Source organism: Lampetra planeri, chromosome 4 (assembly GCF_965212315.1).
Source record: "Lampetra planeri chromosome 4, kcLamPlan1.2.h2, whole genome shotgun sequence".
NCBI lineage: Eukaryota > Metazoa > Chordata > Hyperoartia > Petromyzontiformes > Petromyzontidae > Lampetra > Lampetra planeri.
Genome location: NC_136110.1, coordinates 12,047,405 through 12,063,222, shown reverse-complemented (window position 1 = coordinate 12,063,222; position 15,818 = coordinate 12,047,405). Strand labels below are relative to the sequence as shown.

General features: G+C 47.6%; 1 protein-coding gene across 2 annotated transcripts in view; it reads left to right on the top strand.

Annotated features, from left to right (window-relative positions):
- Positions 1 to 14,368, top strand: part of LOC144717701 (serine/threonine-protein phosphatase 2A 55 kDa regulatory subunit B beta isoform) — a 205,224-nt gene extending 190,856 nt beyond the window's left edge. For both annotated transcript variants that reach the window (XM_078593268.1, XM_078593269.1), the window contains 3 exons: positions 4,897 to 5,066; positions 6,264 to 6,355; positions 13,892 to 14,368. In XM_078593268.1, coding sequence (XP_078449394.1) covers positions 4,897 to 5,066; positions 6,264 to 6,355; positions 13,892 to 14,180 — 551 coding nt within the window. In that variant the 3' untranslated portion in view covers positions 14,181 to 14,368. The remainder of the gene's footprint in view (positions 1 to 4,896; positions 5,067 to 6,263; positions 6,356 to 13,891) is intronic.
- Positions 14,369 to 15,818: the final 1,450 nt, after the last annotated feature.

Genomic DNA, 15,818 nt, shown 5'->3' with positions numbered 1-15,818 from the left:
GTACAGAGTTGATGACGGTCTGCACAGATAAACCTCCAGCTTAACACGTAGTGTAGGGCTTTCGTGACCAATATTATCCATAATAGAGGTTTTTTTTGGCTAGAGCGCATCAATATAAATGTGTCGTTAAACCCGTCACCACCTAACACAGCCAATTAATAATGTTTGTCACGTAAACAACACGTGCCAATTAGTTAAGCACACCGGTGCGTTTGAGAGTAAACCCACAACTTTTACTATTTGAGTACTCTGACGTTTCGCCAGTAATTACAAGCAGCCTCATCAGATGCCAGCCAGAGTTGTGGAGAAATTGTGTTTTGGTCCTAAATAGAGGGATAAATGCGATGTCGTCACTTGTGGGCTAATCATGTGCGAAGGGGAGGGGGTTAATATATTCATATAAAAATCCTCTTATGGAAAACCTCCAGCTTTAAGTTAATTTCACTGCAGAGAAGATGATTGGCGCGTGACGAACCAGGTTTTACAGGGCACGAAGCCCGCGCCGTCGAAGTTGTTGGGTTAGAGACTTCTGCTGAGGTGGCGATTTCGGTGTCACCTTACAAAGTCGCATGCGCTCGCTCACCCCTATACCAACCCCCTCTGCCAAGTGATTGCATTACAGATGTGCACCACCACCACCACCAGGTCTTCCCACTGCGAGAAGCCGTTGCGTTTGCTCGCCGATCCCCTGTACGTTCGCTGCCAGCTCCCTGTGCAGGGACAATGAACGAGAGGCATCGCTTCTCATCCGTCATAGCCACCTTTGCTGCAGCAGTGCTTCGTTTGGTTTTTGATAATTGTGTAATGGGGAGTTTCTCAACTTCATCGTTTGTCTCGGCGTGGTTTGTTTTGCATGTCTCTTATTTATTTTGACTTTAACTTCCGAGCCCATTTTTTTTCTTTGCGCTCCACGTTATCACGCGGTGTTCATTGGATTTTCACTTTCATGAGCTGTTTAAAAATCAGAATCAGAAGTTTATTTCCCTGCGTGAAGCCCATTGAACTGAGAAGCTCCTTGTTCAAGTGCGGTGTTGTTATTTTGACCCCCTCGTTCCGAACGATTCAGGCGAGAGGCGGCAACACGGATTTATCTCGCGTCCACGACGGGACGATTTGGTTTTGTACTCTTAAACGGCCACGTGGCTTTGATGAATTTTAACAGCGGATTAACTGTGCCGGACACTGCATGTGTTTGAACCCTGGAAGCCCTCATGCCACTGCCGCAAAGTGATATGCAACAGTTTTGCCTTCGCGACCAACGTAGTGAAAAATAGATTGACATATGGTGGAAGAAGAAGAGTTTGGATAAGTGAGGCACGGAATAGCGTCGATATTTGTTACAAGCTGGAGGGGTGCGGACGGGGTTGGATGGACGGATGGCTACGTCTCTGCCACTTTCAATGCCGCACTGCATGTCTCTACGGTGAAGGCACGAACAAATGTGTGTGTGTGTGTTTGTGTGAAAGTGGAGAGAGGTGTTTAGTGATTTGCAAACTTTGATCCAGCGAGTCCTGGAACTTCATTACAGTCCTATCCGTGTGCAGTGGCAGTGTAATGACAATAATAATAATAACCATAACGTTGTTTTGGGGTTTGATCACATAAATGTAAATGTCATTAAACCCGCCACCACACGACACAGCCAATTAGTAATGGTTGTCACGTGAACAAAACTTGCCAGTTAGTTACTAGTTTAGCACACCGGTGGGTTGGAGAGTAAACCCGAGTTAATGACACATTTATATTCACACGATCTCACCCAAAAGAAAATACAAAATTACGGTGAATATCGGTCGCAAAAGCCTACGACTATTGGCTACGTGTTATATTGGTAGGAACCTCCTGGTTACACCAGCCAACAGGGGATTATTGTGTCCGTCCGTCCGTCGTGCAGGGAGGGGCTGGATTTGGAGGGTGGGGAGGGGCTGGGTGTGGAGGGTGGTGCCAAGTGGTGGGTGGGAGGGGTGTGGCTGGGTGGGGAGGGGCTGGTCATCCCCGTGGTGCCACAACATTTACAATTTGAGTCCGACGTTTTGCTGGTCATTACCACAAGCTTCATCAGGCGATAGCCAAAAATAACAACAATAACATTTATTGATTCGGAGAAGTCTCACTGATCCCCAAGGCGCTTTTAGGACAGCCCTGCTTGGGCTACTTCCTTTTTAAATCCTTTATATTAAGTTCACTTGCTTGCTTGCGCGCTTACGACCGTGCAAATCTTTCGGTCGTTTTTTAACCCACTTCCCGTGATCCAATCGAGCTGACATTTTGCACACAGACTCGTGCGTGACAATTTCTTTTCGTGAAATTTTTTTTCCAAAATTTTACACTTTTTAGGTAAATTTTTTTTCTTTTTAATTACCAATTCCTTAATGGTGGCAGGCAATCATCTGACCCATAGGTGGCAGCCATCTCAAGCCAGAGGACGAGAGGACTCTAGCCGCTCGTTTCAAAGACCAATGTGGGCTGAGTTGTGGCCCATTGAACACGCATATAAAGGATTTATAGTGAAAAACTTTGTTTTTACGGGTTAATTTTTTAAGAGTGCGCATGGGAGCAATGAGGGTGTGCGTGAGAGGAAACCGCAGCACCCGGATAAAACCCACGCGTACAAAACAAGATGACGTGATGGTTTGTCGCGCTCTCATTGGTGACCCGGTCATTCATGACCGTCAACTCCACTGCACCACACTCGAGAGCCTGGTTTCATCACAGGTGGCTTACCAAGATTCAAACGCGGGATCTGAGTGGTGCTTGCTTAGCGCTGTGACCTTGAGCCGCCCAACCTGTCAATGAGGGATTTGGGAGTGGTTGCTGTGGAGCCTGTGAGCATTCACACTGCGGTGAGCAGCAATACTCCTGGCTGCATCATCATCACCACCCCACCCACCCTCTTTGTGCTACGTCTGCCGTAGTAAGCAATTGCTATGACAGCACTTTGCCTCCACATCCTCTTGACTGAGCAAAAGGGCCGATGTGCGTTGTTTTGTGTGTGGGCAAGATTCAAATGGGAGTAATGCCAACAACGTAAATGGTTCATAAAAAGTTACCCGACATTGACGTCCAAGGAAATTGCTTTCTTTCCCATGCGGTTCACTAAACCTCAGGATGTGTACGTTATTGCAGTGTGTCTCGCCATTCAGACATATGTATGAATGTCACATGTTATTTTTTTTAAGTGTATTGGCTCTTAAACATTGCATGGTTATTGACATTCAAGTTATTCGGGAAATCGATGCTACTGAATGGAATGCAACGGGTGAGGTACGTGGCCCCTTATGTGCTTTTGTTGCACAGTTCTGGGCCAATCCATAAATGATCATTTTACCTGTGCCCAGTTCTATAATCTTGAGTGGTAGGGTTTAGCCATTTGGGATTGAGGTGGTGTCCTTTATGCCCTATACCTGGGTTTTCTACAACTCTTTTTCAATTGGGAACTCATTTTAAAAAGTGAATAAACAAAAGCAGCCACCATTTGCCACAAAGTGGTGGTGATGTCACCACATCGTGTGTGCACACACACAAAGACATGGACAAAGATCCGTCATATAGCCTTAACAGACTATGGGGCAAGTGCTGTTAGCGAATACTTATGAAGGCCTGCACGGCACACGAGGGGATGGGTGGCCAGCACCACGCTCGACTGCCTTTGTCACCCCAGTGGCGATGTTAACACACCACATCAGGTACTCATTTGAGGCTGAGTCGACCTAGGGGAGGCCCAGGACCGATTCAGATAATCATCACCGATGTTGACCGTGATCGGGAATCTAACTTGGGTCGCCGTGTTCGTAGCGCAGCATGCTAATCGCTACACTACCGCTCCCGTAACACACACACATATATACCAACGCACACATTAGGAAAACTTACATCTACCAGGGCACGCACTTGTGAGCACACAACTTGACACAAATTCGTGTGCAAACACGTGCTCATGAATGAACACAGACGAGAGCCAATCGCACGAGAGATGAGAGAGACGTGCGACTTGAGAGACATCGAGTGGAAACACAAGGAGAGAGGCACGAGACGCAAGGAGATGAAGAAGGCGCAAGAGCAGGCTGGAGTAGAGACGAGGGAAGAGACGTGAGCAAAGAGAGGTGTGGGGAGAGGGACATGGTACAAGCGAGAGGTGCGACAAAACGCAGATAGGTAGCGACATGAGGGAGCGGAACGACATGGGAGGCAAGGAGAGGTGAGAGAGAAGTGGGAAGGCATAAGAGATGGGGAGGGAGAGAGGCGACGAGACATGGGAATAGAGAGAGATAGAGACACGCGGGGAGAGATAGACACAGACAGAGGGAGAGACCTCCCGTGACCCCTTTCGGGGACACCACCCACTGCTTTATTTGTCTGAGGACTTGGATTTGATAAAGAGGGTTGCTGACCGTTCGATAGCAGTCCACCCAAAACGTCTCCCAAGAATTTTCGTCTGTGGAGTTCCATTCCTGCTTTTATACGGCATTGCTACAGATTTTTTTCCTGTTTTGAAATTTCGCCAATTTTTGTATTTTTTTTTTCTTTTACCAGGTAAAGCCCACTGAGCTATGAAGCTCTTTTTTAGAAGCGACCCGGACACAAATAATAGCTCAACGAAGTGGCTTATCATGTGTAAAATGCATCGCAGCTAAATAGTCTTAAACGCAGGATTCTAAATGTGGAGGGAAAAACCGGAGGACCCAGAGACACATCCACACGGCCATGGGGAGAGAAAACATGCAAACTCCAAATTTACATCGGTCGGAAGGTGGTTAACATCTTGCCGCTGTGTAACGATTATACATTACACAGCGCGGACTGTTAAAATGACGTCGCTTGCTGTCGAATGGAAATGACGCCGGAGTTGACGTTAACAGTGGCCATGTTTCGCTGTCTTCTCGCAAACCCCTGCAGTGTTTGAGGAGCCCGAGGACCCCAGCAATCGCTCATTCTTCTCGGAGATCATCTCGTCCATCTCCGACGTGAAGTTCAGCCACAGTGGGCGCTACATGATGACGCGCGATTACCTCACGGTCAAAGTGTGGGACCTCAACATGGAGACCCGGCCCATCGAGACGTACCAGGTACGCCGCCACCTTTCAGACCCCTCCGCACTCGGCAGCACCTCGGAGTCACAATCTTGATTTATCCTGGAGGAATCGGATGAGCTATGAAGCTCTTCGCCACAGACGTCCAATATGGGGGCGGGTCAGAAATTTACAACAACGAACGAGGCAAAAACACGATAGGAATTGCAAAGTACATGTAAGGTAAGCAAATAACTAAAAAAAGATAACTTAGCAATTTTTATTTTACCAGGTAAAGCCCACTGAGATATTGAAGTGACCTGGCCACAAATGATAGCTAAACGAAGTGGCTTATCATGAGAATGTATAACAGCCAAAGAATATTAATAATATAAACGCATGTTATTATGCAATGAATGCCATCACTGTCAACGGTTATTTATGCCTAACGAGGATGTGTGTGTGCGTGTGTCGCCTGGCTTAGAAGGCGTTTGAGCACCACCAACAGCGTATGTTAACTACCTCGCTTCGTATACAGGACGTCGTGGGTTTGATCCCGACCCTGACGCCTGTTGTATATTTGAGTTTGCGCGTGCTCCCCATGGTGGTGTGGATTTTTTTCCGGATCCTTCGTTTTTTCCCTCCACATTTAGAGTCAACGTGCGTTTCGTGTATTTTGGCTGCTATACATTTTCCACGTGATAAGCCACTTCGTTGAGCTATCATTTGTGATAGCCAGGTTGCTTCTGAAAAAGAACCTAATAGCTCAGTGGGCCTTACCTGGTAAAATACAAAAATCATTTAATAGTTGAGTTTGTACGCTCGGGTGTAAAACTCGCTCTTGAGGATGCTTGCCCCTTTGCTCTGCCATTGTGTACGGCAGGAGCTGAATAATCCTCCGCTATGTAGACGACAGAAAACTCGCGCTGTGGCGTGTCCGCATTACACTTCCTCTTGTTTGAGTGAACATTTTCCATCTAAATGGAATTTGAACCGGGACTCTGCTGTGAAGTATATTGGGACTACGCGAACCTGTCTCTAGCCGCAGCTTTAGCTGAATCTCTGCGGCACTTGCGTAGCTGGCGAAACTAAGAGTTGGGAGTGGCCATAATTTCGTGTATAAAACTGTGTTTGGTCAGCTCATGCCTCCATCTTTGTTTAAGAACCCATCGTCATTGAAGCGCTCCGTGAATTGCTGGCTGGGGGATGGCGTTGTTGAGTGAGTTTGCTTGTTGATGTTGCTGCTGTTTAAAGGTGCACGAGTACCTGAGGAGCAAGCTGTGCTCCTTGTACGAGAACGACTGCATCTTCGACAAGTTTGAATGTGCATGGAACGGCACTGACAGGTAAGGAACAACCCCCCTTCCCTCTTTAAACAACAACAAAGCTGTTATACGTTTCGTCTAATAAGAGACTTTTCATCTGCTAAATAAAAGTTTGGCGCAAAGGCAAAATAGCATGGGCTTCACTCCCTGCCAATGATGTAGCCTCAAATAGTGATCCTCATCTGTAACGAGGTTTGATAAACGTCATGGCTCCCTGGGCTTGTGTTTCCATCCGATTACATCACACATTCTACAAATATAAAATAAAAAGAAAGATTTTTTGGTATTTTACCAGGTAGCTTTTTTTTCAGAAGCGGTGGCTATCACAAATGATAACTCAACAAAGTGGCTTATCGTCACGTAGAAATTTATAGCAGCCAAATACTCGAATGTATAATAAAAGAAGCAGCGTGCCTGTGTGCTGTATGTATTTGTGTTTGCGTAGCAGATGCACAGAATGTGTTGGCACCACAATTGTGTTCTTTTCCAGGCCACAATTTAGCCTTCTTGTGAGTAGGGAGAGAGAGAGAGAAGCTGTTGATGTCGTCACGCTGGTGGCAGCACCGGCCGGTGCCGCTCTCCTCTCACCGCCGTCTTTGTTTCAACTTCCTGGTGCAGCTTACAAATGTCGGTGGAAATTGGCCGCGACCATCGTTCGTTGTACATGCTCCTATCATATACAATGAACGCTTTTGCATTATTTTACTTATTTTTTGTATTTTTCTTGAACTGGAATTGTAGGTTGCCTCAACTTGGCCATCTTGTTTCAGCTTTTGTTCTTCAACTCTGATTTGCTGAAAATATACCCACAGGCTGCAATACTCTAACACACCGGTGGGCTGAAGTAGTAGCTGATTGGCACGTTTTGTTTACGTGACAAACCTCACCAATTGACGGTTGGGTGGCGGCGGATTAACGACACATTTATACTTAAGCGATCTAAGCCTAAAATTTTTTTTTTACGAATAAACACTTGATGGATATTAAGTAACGATATTACATTTTTTATCACATTCATGATTAGACGTGTACTAGTTTTGTCATCTTGCTTGATTATTTAATGAAAATATTAATTATGGCATGGTCCACAACCACAAAATTGCTTCGTGGGAATATAGTAATATAAAGTGGTAATTGTTTGTCGAGATAAAATAAGCGCCTTTGTTATTTTAAGTGCTTTTGGGACGCTCTGACCCAGGCGTGGGTTTCTCTGCGCGGAGGCGAAGTCCTCGGGAGACGTGGTAATCGCTGTGACATCGCGCTGCTTTCTTCTTGGCAGCTGATGGAGGTGATGGGAGAGCAGGTGAAATCTTGGGAGTAGAACCACACATTTCCACGGCCCCGGTCTGACTTAATACAATGCCACATGCATCTCATCGTCAGCAAAAAGGCAGTCGGTGTCAAAATGAAGACTTGTATATTAGGAAGGTTCCATCTTGAATGGGAAAAAATATTAATTTCCTGTAGTTGTTTCGCATTCAGCTTTCAATGATGCAGAGTTGTATTGATGCTTAACATTTTGTGTAATTTACGTGGCCAATTTTGTACCTTGATAAAAACGTGTGGCCTCTTTACATGCGAACAACCTCGCTTGGTATACAGGAGGCCGTGGGATCCATTCCAACCCTGACGCCTGCTGCATATTTGGAGTTTGCATGTCTCTCTCCCCGTGGTTGCGTGGATTTTTCTCCAGGTCCTACGGTTTTTAGCTCCGCATTTTTAAACGAGTATTTGGCTGCTATAAATGTCCACACGATGATAAGCCACTTGGTTGAGTTATCATTTGTGGCCAGGTCGATTCTGACAATAGCTCCTTACGTGGTAAAATAAAAAATTGTTTTAGTTTAAAAAGTTACATTCATGCCCTAAAACCACTGTTATTCACCAGTGTCACTAAAAGCATACTCTGCATCACCTTTGAAAGTTTCCATTTTAACGGAAATGGTGAATACTGGCATCAAGAGATCATGAGATTGTGTCTGTATGCACGTATGTTGAACTTATTTCGCACCGTACGTAGCCAACCGTGCTAATCGGAGGTGCGGGGGAGGTGCAGGGTAAGGACAACAAACTAAACACAAAAAGCAGTTCTAAAGAAATGAGTTTTCAATCTAGATGATTCAAAAGTGCACAGCTCCCATTGGCTTCCTAATATCGCACGGAAGAAGCGTTCCAGACGGCCGCAGAAGCACGTCCGAAAGCGCGCGATACGGTGACCGTCTTTGTTAGATGGCTTGCCCAAAAATTCGCCGCTGCGATCGTTGTGGAATAGTGAACGTGGAGAGAGAAGCCACGAGGCCGTTGTGACTCCTGCTGGAATAGCCCTTGACACTGGTGGAGGTGGCAGCTTTGAGCCGCGTGATATGCCTTTTTTTTCTGGTTAATGAGTTATTTCCGGGGGTGGTGGGGATAAATGGAGCTTAACGGAGGCGATAAAGAAAAATCCCGACAGTTGAAGCTACCACCGTGAGACGAGACACGAGTTGGTCTGCGCAAGTCAGTCAATGTGTCCTCCGCAGCCATGTAATCGTCTTACCAGCCTGCCCCGTCTGTCATCAGCTGTCACGGTGCTGATCTGTGGGGGAGGTGGGGGGAAATATGAACACATGTTGTGGGGTAGGTGTGGGGGAGGTTTGTATATATATATTTTTTAAATCCACGCAGCCCTCGGCTGTTGTGTGAAATTTATCAACGTGAAGGTTTTTCGCGGGCATTAAGGTTCGGGTTTTGTTTTGGGTATATGCTGCGAGCCCACGACATTTTTGTTTTGTCTTAAAAGCTCGGCAGCAAAGGTTGTCTTTGGATCTTGTGCCTATGATCAAAGTCTTTGGCGTTTTGATTGGCGGAACTGATAAAAAATAAACCACAACACGCATTGTGTTAATCAAAGTTCGCATCGCTAATTGTCATGGGCTCTTCTATTTGCAGACACAGCCTCTGAGCAACAGCATTGCTTGTAACATTGAGCACTCACCCTGAAGTTACCGTGAATCCACAACATTTACAAAAAAACTGTAAATGTTGTGGATTCACTCTTCAATACACCGGGGGGCTAAAGTAGTGAACTATTTTTTCTTTTGTCAACGTGACACTTTTTTACTGATTGGCCGTGTCAGGTGGTGGAGGGTTATGACACATTTATAAATAACGCGATCTAAACCAAAAACGTTTATTAGGAATAATATCGGTCGCGAAAGCCTCCGTGTTAAACAGAGCGAGAGTATTCGCCACATGAAGTCACCTGGGCCCACTTTTGGGAAAAAAAATGTTAGCATGGCCAAGTTGAGTAGATGACTGTGTAATTTGTTACACGCATTGCCATCTGGTAAGAGTAAACAAAATGGACCGCGTGTGCTGCGAAGGAAATTGCTTTGCAGAAAGCTTGTGATTTTGCTTGATTCTCTGTCAATCCGAGTTCCCTTTCAACAGGAGCAGAGCATTTTATTTTTGGACTTAGAAGGAAAGAAAGGTTCTGTTCAGTCCCGCGAATCAACGCCATTGCAATGCGGTTTTAATATTGGCATTCGATGGCATAGACGAGTGGGCACCCTCACCCCCATCATAAAGCTTTAGTACAAATGAAACATGCAGTGAGTACAACAGTGTTCTTTCTAGCGACTAATCCAGACGCTGCTAATTACATCCATGAGCCAGTTGGCCATCAGTTGCAGCCCTGATGAGAGAAAAATGCACGCCTATGCATGCACCGCACGCAGGCAGAGTGCAACAAAGACAAAGGCGTTGACCATTCTCAATAATGTATATCTAGACAAACCTTGAACAACCAGCTTCACTAATTTTTACATACCCTAGTCACAACAATGTTGAATTGTGTGTTCAAATTAATCAACTACGTGAGTTTGGTTATTGTTCATGTACCGAGTCAGAATACACTTGTTGTTTTTAACGTAAATTTAATTTTTGCCTAAACACGTGGTGCCTTTGTGGCATTAGATCTGCCACTCCAGAACGCCGTTATCTCGTCATTAAAGATGCACGATCAAGCGTATAGTTATATAATTTAAAATAATTTGATTAACTTTTATCTCCGAGAATAAGATTTCTCATTCAGATGAGGTCGGTACTTGCAGCACAAGACGTGAGATGATCATGGATGAGATGTAATGATCGCGCTGTGGCTATACGAACACAGCCACCACGGTCGCTCATCACACCCCAACATTAATGTTTCTGCATGGCAATGCTGTCCTGCCCGTGGGAATTCCACATTGATCTCTCACGCACGCACGCACGCAGAACCTGTCTGCGTGCTGCGCTTAATGGGCTGCCCTGTGCGTGGTTTTCGTGCGACATTGAACTGCATTTTGGGCGCGGTGCGCGCGCCGAACAGCGCACGGCACTGCGGCAGATCACGGTGAAATATGGCGCGTGGGTTTTGTGTCGTTTAATTTGCATCGTCACAGTTAAACATAAACGGGCTAAATTATACAATGACTTCCATCACTGTCAACGGTTATTTATAACTAATGAGGGGTTGTGTGTGTGAGCGTGTCGCCTGGCTTAGAAGGTTCTCTAGCAGAAATCGCGCCTCCGGCGTGTGTTGGCTCGAATATAATGCGGTAGTACGTCTTCGTGTGATGCGAGGATGCGCGCGTGGAGTGGCGGTGTAGTAATTGTCACCGCATAACCGAATCCTCCTGACCCAGATTCAATACTCGGCCATGTACAAGACCTGTCACTTGGCGTTTGAACCTGGCTCGAGCCTCCTCTGCCTTTCTTCTTTGTATGGCCGGCGACTTGGTTATAGTTTTGATGTCGAGGTTAGCAATCCATTCGCCGGCTTCAGGTGACGAGGCAGAGCGAGTGGTCGCGATGCCACCGGGAATGGATCTCTTAGGGCCAGGAGTTCGGTGCTTGGGGCCATCCGCCGACTTGGGTGGTGGCCACAGTCGCATTTTGGGCCGCTCCTCACGCTCCACTTCTGTGGAGCAAGTGGGTAGCGTCTTCTTCCCCGGCCCTGTCCTCAGGCGGTCGAGGTGTCGTCCCACGTTTTCCATGGAAGGTTGGTCCCCTCGGGACAGCCACACGTGCACGCTCGCGCGCGTGCACGTGGCACAGTGGTGTGTCAGTTGCGTGGGGTAACTACGGCAATTGGGAACGAGAGCTTGGCAACACACCGCCTCATCTACCTGATGGACCTTGGGTGGCGTTGTTGCGCCCTCACGGAATGTGGAATTTGGCACAAATATAGTCCACGCTGTGATTATTGCTATACATATATATAGAAATGTTACATTTGTTTCCACAAAATCTCATGCGTAACACATAAAATATGATGTTTTATCACCATCAGTGAATCAAATACTTCTTCACCTTAACTATTACTATAAACTAAACTATTTTTATTTTACCAGGTAAGGCCCACTGAGCTATATAGCTCTTATTCAGAAGCGACCTGACCACAAATGATGCTAGCCCAATGAAGTGGCTCATCACGTGGAAATGTTTAGAAGCAGCCAAATACTCCAAGCGCATAGTTCTAAATGTGGAGGGAAAAACCCGGAGGATCCGGAGAAAAATCCACGCGACCACGGGGAGAGAGACACGCAAACTCCAAATATACAGGTGTTAGGGTCGTGATCGAATCCACGACCGCCTATATACCAGGCGAGGTAGTTAACATCTCGTCACCGCGGCAGCCCTGCCATAGAGTTGGGCATTAAATAAGCACATAAAGCAAAAAGCCTGTTACGTGTTGCTAATTTGTTTATATAAATATCTCAATTTCAGTAATACCTTCTCAAATGAGAAAATAACCTTTTCAAACATTACCGATCGTAATTTAGTAACGGTTCGGATTTACATGGGCTCACGGTTGCCGTGCTATTAAACGTTGAGGCAAATACGGTCTTTTAATATCCACAATAGAACAAACGGTGAACTCGCGTAATGGCGCTCCAAATCCAAATTTACCAGACGGCTACAGGGATTGAATCATCGGACCGATTGAAAACTATTCCGGCGGCTAACAATGACGAACGTGTAGCTTCCCCGTCCGCCTGCTTGATCAGAAAGGCCAAATCATACCCTTTGAGACGTAAATAAATCCGCTTAGGTGAAAGGGCGCGTTATACACGGTGCTGTACGAAAAACACAGCAGAGTAATGTGTCGTAAGAAATGTTGGTGGGGAACGAGCCCCAAAGACGGTGTCCATGGTGCCCTTACAGTTGCTCCCATTACGCTCGCTCCTGCCCCTCCACCGCACGCGATCCACACTGTGTCCCTTGTTGTTCGTCACTTTAATTGGGCCAGGCCACCACGTGTGTGAGTGTGGCTGCTGCTGCAGCACCTGCATTATTGTTGTCCTGCAACACCACACATCAGATCCTTAGCTGCCTCGCCCAGGTGACGGGAGGAGTAAACCAACGAGCTCTCTGGGGAAGGGGGGGGGGCAGCCCCCACAGGTGCTCCGGCAAGGGCCCAGATGTTAGTGCCGGTTTTTCGTGTCTGGCTTGGGGGGCAGACGGCTTAATGAGCGTGACCTCGTCGATGTGCACTGGGACTCTGGATGTGCGTGCTTGTGAGCATGTTGCGCACGCGTGTTTGGAGTGGGCAGCGGGGACTTTGCTGGCGAGTGGCACGGTAACGCGGTCCTGTCGTTGCGTAATCAAACTTGGCACTTGGGGGGAGATGAAGACGGTCAACCGTGGCGTTGTCGACCCCTTCTTCCCAGAAGTCTGTTCAGGATTAGAGGAGGATCTTCATGAAGAGATTAAATTATTTAAGGTGGATGCACAGTTGTTGCGAGGGCATTTTAGTGTCGCTGACATCATTCGTCAGTTCATTTTTACAGCCCGAGCATCGGCCAAGGGCATTGCCGAATAAAGCGAGGGCATCTCTTGGGGGCGGTGCGGCCTACGCGCCACATGTGTTATTGCCGACATAGAGTACCAGATGTACCCTTCATGCAACTTTAATGCATTTAACGCTGCTATACAAGCACACGTGCACAAATGAATGCACTAGAAATGTATGTGTGTGTATATAGCATGGCGCAAAATACACAATAACACAGCAATGGCCAATATACACGGCAAACGTGTTTCCAACACATGGCGCAGATTTTGAGTTCGGTGTTGGATAATAGGAGAGCTCCTTTTATTTTCGGCAGCTGTCGGCCTTATCCGAAGATGCGAATTTGCGGGCGCGCGTGTGTGTGCGTGTCTGCGTGTGTGTGACAGCACAGCTGCACGGCTGTGATGGCTGCCACTTTACACCCTCGTTCCACTTCCACACCCTGCCCTTGCGCTGGATCAGGAGGGCACTTTGGGGGACTCGTGAATTTAAAAAAAATGACGCCTAATTTACGCCCTATCAGTGGCGATGTATGTGAAGCGATAATGGACGAGGGAGTCTACATTATTTGTTGCATGGCATGCCGCCGAAAACAGCACATTTCGAGTGTACCCAGTGATGAAACTTCCTCCAAAAAAATTCCAATGATAGAGCAGAACACGGGAGACGATTTCAAGTCGGAGACAACAAATGCGTGACCGCTCATCTCTCCTGCACCCCCCCCCCTGCCCTCCGCACAGCGTCATCATGACGGGGTCGTACAACAACTTCTTCCGCATGTTCGATCGAGGGACGCGACGGGACGTGACGCTGGAGGCGTCGCGCGAGAACAGCAAGCCGCGCGCCGTGCTCAAGCCGCGGCGCGTCTGCGCCGGCGCGGGCGGCGGCAAGCGCAAGAAGGACGAGATCAGCGTGGACAGCCTCGACTTCAATCGCAAGATCCTGCACACGGCCTGGCACCCGAGCGAAAACATCATCGCCGTGGCCGCCACCAACAACCTGTACATCTTCCAGGACAAGATCAACTAGGGGGAGGGTCCCCCCCCCCGGCGTCGTCTTGGGGGTGCGCACGGCCGTAGGGACAGCCCACCATTCACCTCCCCGCCACGCAGACACAACCTGCCTCCTCCTTCCCCTCCTCCCCTCCGTCTTCGCCTTCTTCCTTCCCCTGACCCCCGATCCTCGCTGCCGCCCACCCCGCCCCCCACCCCCCACCCCCCACCCCCCACCCGCACCTCTCCCCCTCCACGTCTTGTGCCTCTCCTGCAATTCATCCCCCCCCCCGTCCTCTTTGCCCTTTCTCCACACAAGCAAACCTTTTCAAACCCCCCCCCACCGCACGCCCCCCCAAGCCCCATCCCCCACCCGACCGGAAGTGCGCACGCTCGCGCCCCCGAATCTGGGACGAGGTCACGGAAGGCAGGAGGTGCTGTGCCCCCGCGCGTTAAGCGTGCCTAGCCAAGAGGTTGCCCGCTTGGGCGGGGAGGGGTGGGGGGCATCCGTGTGTGCGGGGGGCGGGGGGGCCCTTGCCCGCCGCTGCCTGGGCTCGCGGGTTGTGCCGGTTTTTTTGTAACAAAAAATTTGGAACCGGTTTGTCTCTAAAACTTGGTTGAGGGGGGGGGGGGCGAATTGTGGTGAGATGGCAAAAGTTGTGGGATGGGCGGGCCGTGAGTGCCAGGTGAGTTTACCTGCTAAGCTCCCACGTGGTCCCGAGGAATTGGCTCGGCGGTCACGTGCGCCACACGATGATCCGTGAGGAGTGGTTTGCGGGGGAGGGGAGCAGACGCGGTTTCGCTGTTGGATTTTTCCAAATTATAAATGCTTTCTTCGGTGACGTACGCAAAATGATAACTTTTGTTTTAGCGCGTTAGGTAAACAAAAAAAAGTGCATTGACGTTGGATATGGCTCGCCCCCTTGCAGTCTTGCGATGTCTCGGTTGACATAATTATATCACGTCTACGGTTTAATTGTGAATTGACTTGCAAGGGGATTAAAACAAAAAAAAACTAACAAGTTACGTTTTACGTAATGTTTGTCACTTGTCTTTTTAATTTTATTACTTTAAATAGTGTGCATTTTTTTGTTGCTTACTGTTTACAGGACCTAAAATAAAATCAAAAAGAAAAAAAAACGAATTGGGGACATGTCTTGAATGTACCTTAGAGGTTATTTGAATTGCTTTTTGTCGCACCCAAATTTGGGCCCTTTAAAGATCGAATCGGGCAGAGAAAAATCAACGAACCATACCAAAATCCTTTACCTGCTGGGGGATGAAAGCGATGGGAATTTTGCAGTAATTTTTCATACAAACGGGTCTTTCAACAGCATGGAGGTGCATAGGGGGGTGGGAGGAGGGGGGGGTGCATCGTTTGTGACATCTTGGGAGGGGCAGTCCAGCACAAGTGGTTCTTTAATATCAGTTTTTTTTCTGGGCCCTTTTTTTACATTATAATTTTGGTCCCTCGTATATAAGCAGCATTAACGAACAAAGCGAAATATCATTTTCCACATAAACAGAATACTGTACACCATAGCCTGTGGATTATGCAAATGTTTGTGCGTTGTCTATCTTAATTCTGAAAAAAAATAAAAAAAAATACACACACACAACTCCTGTGTTAGAGTAATAAAGCCAGAACTGTCAGCTGCTTGTGCTGTGTTGTGTC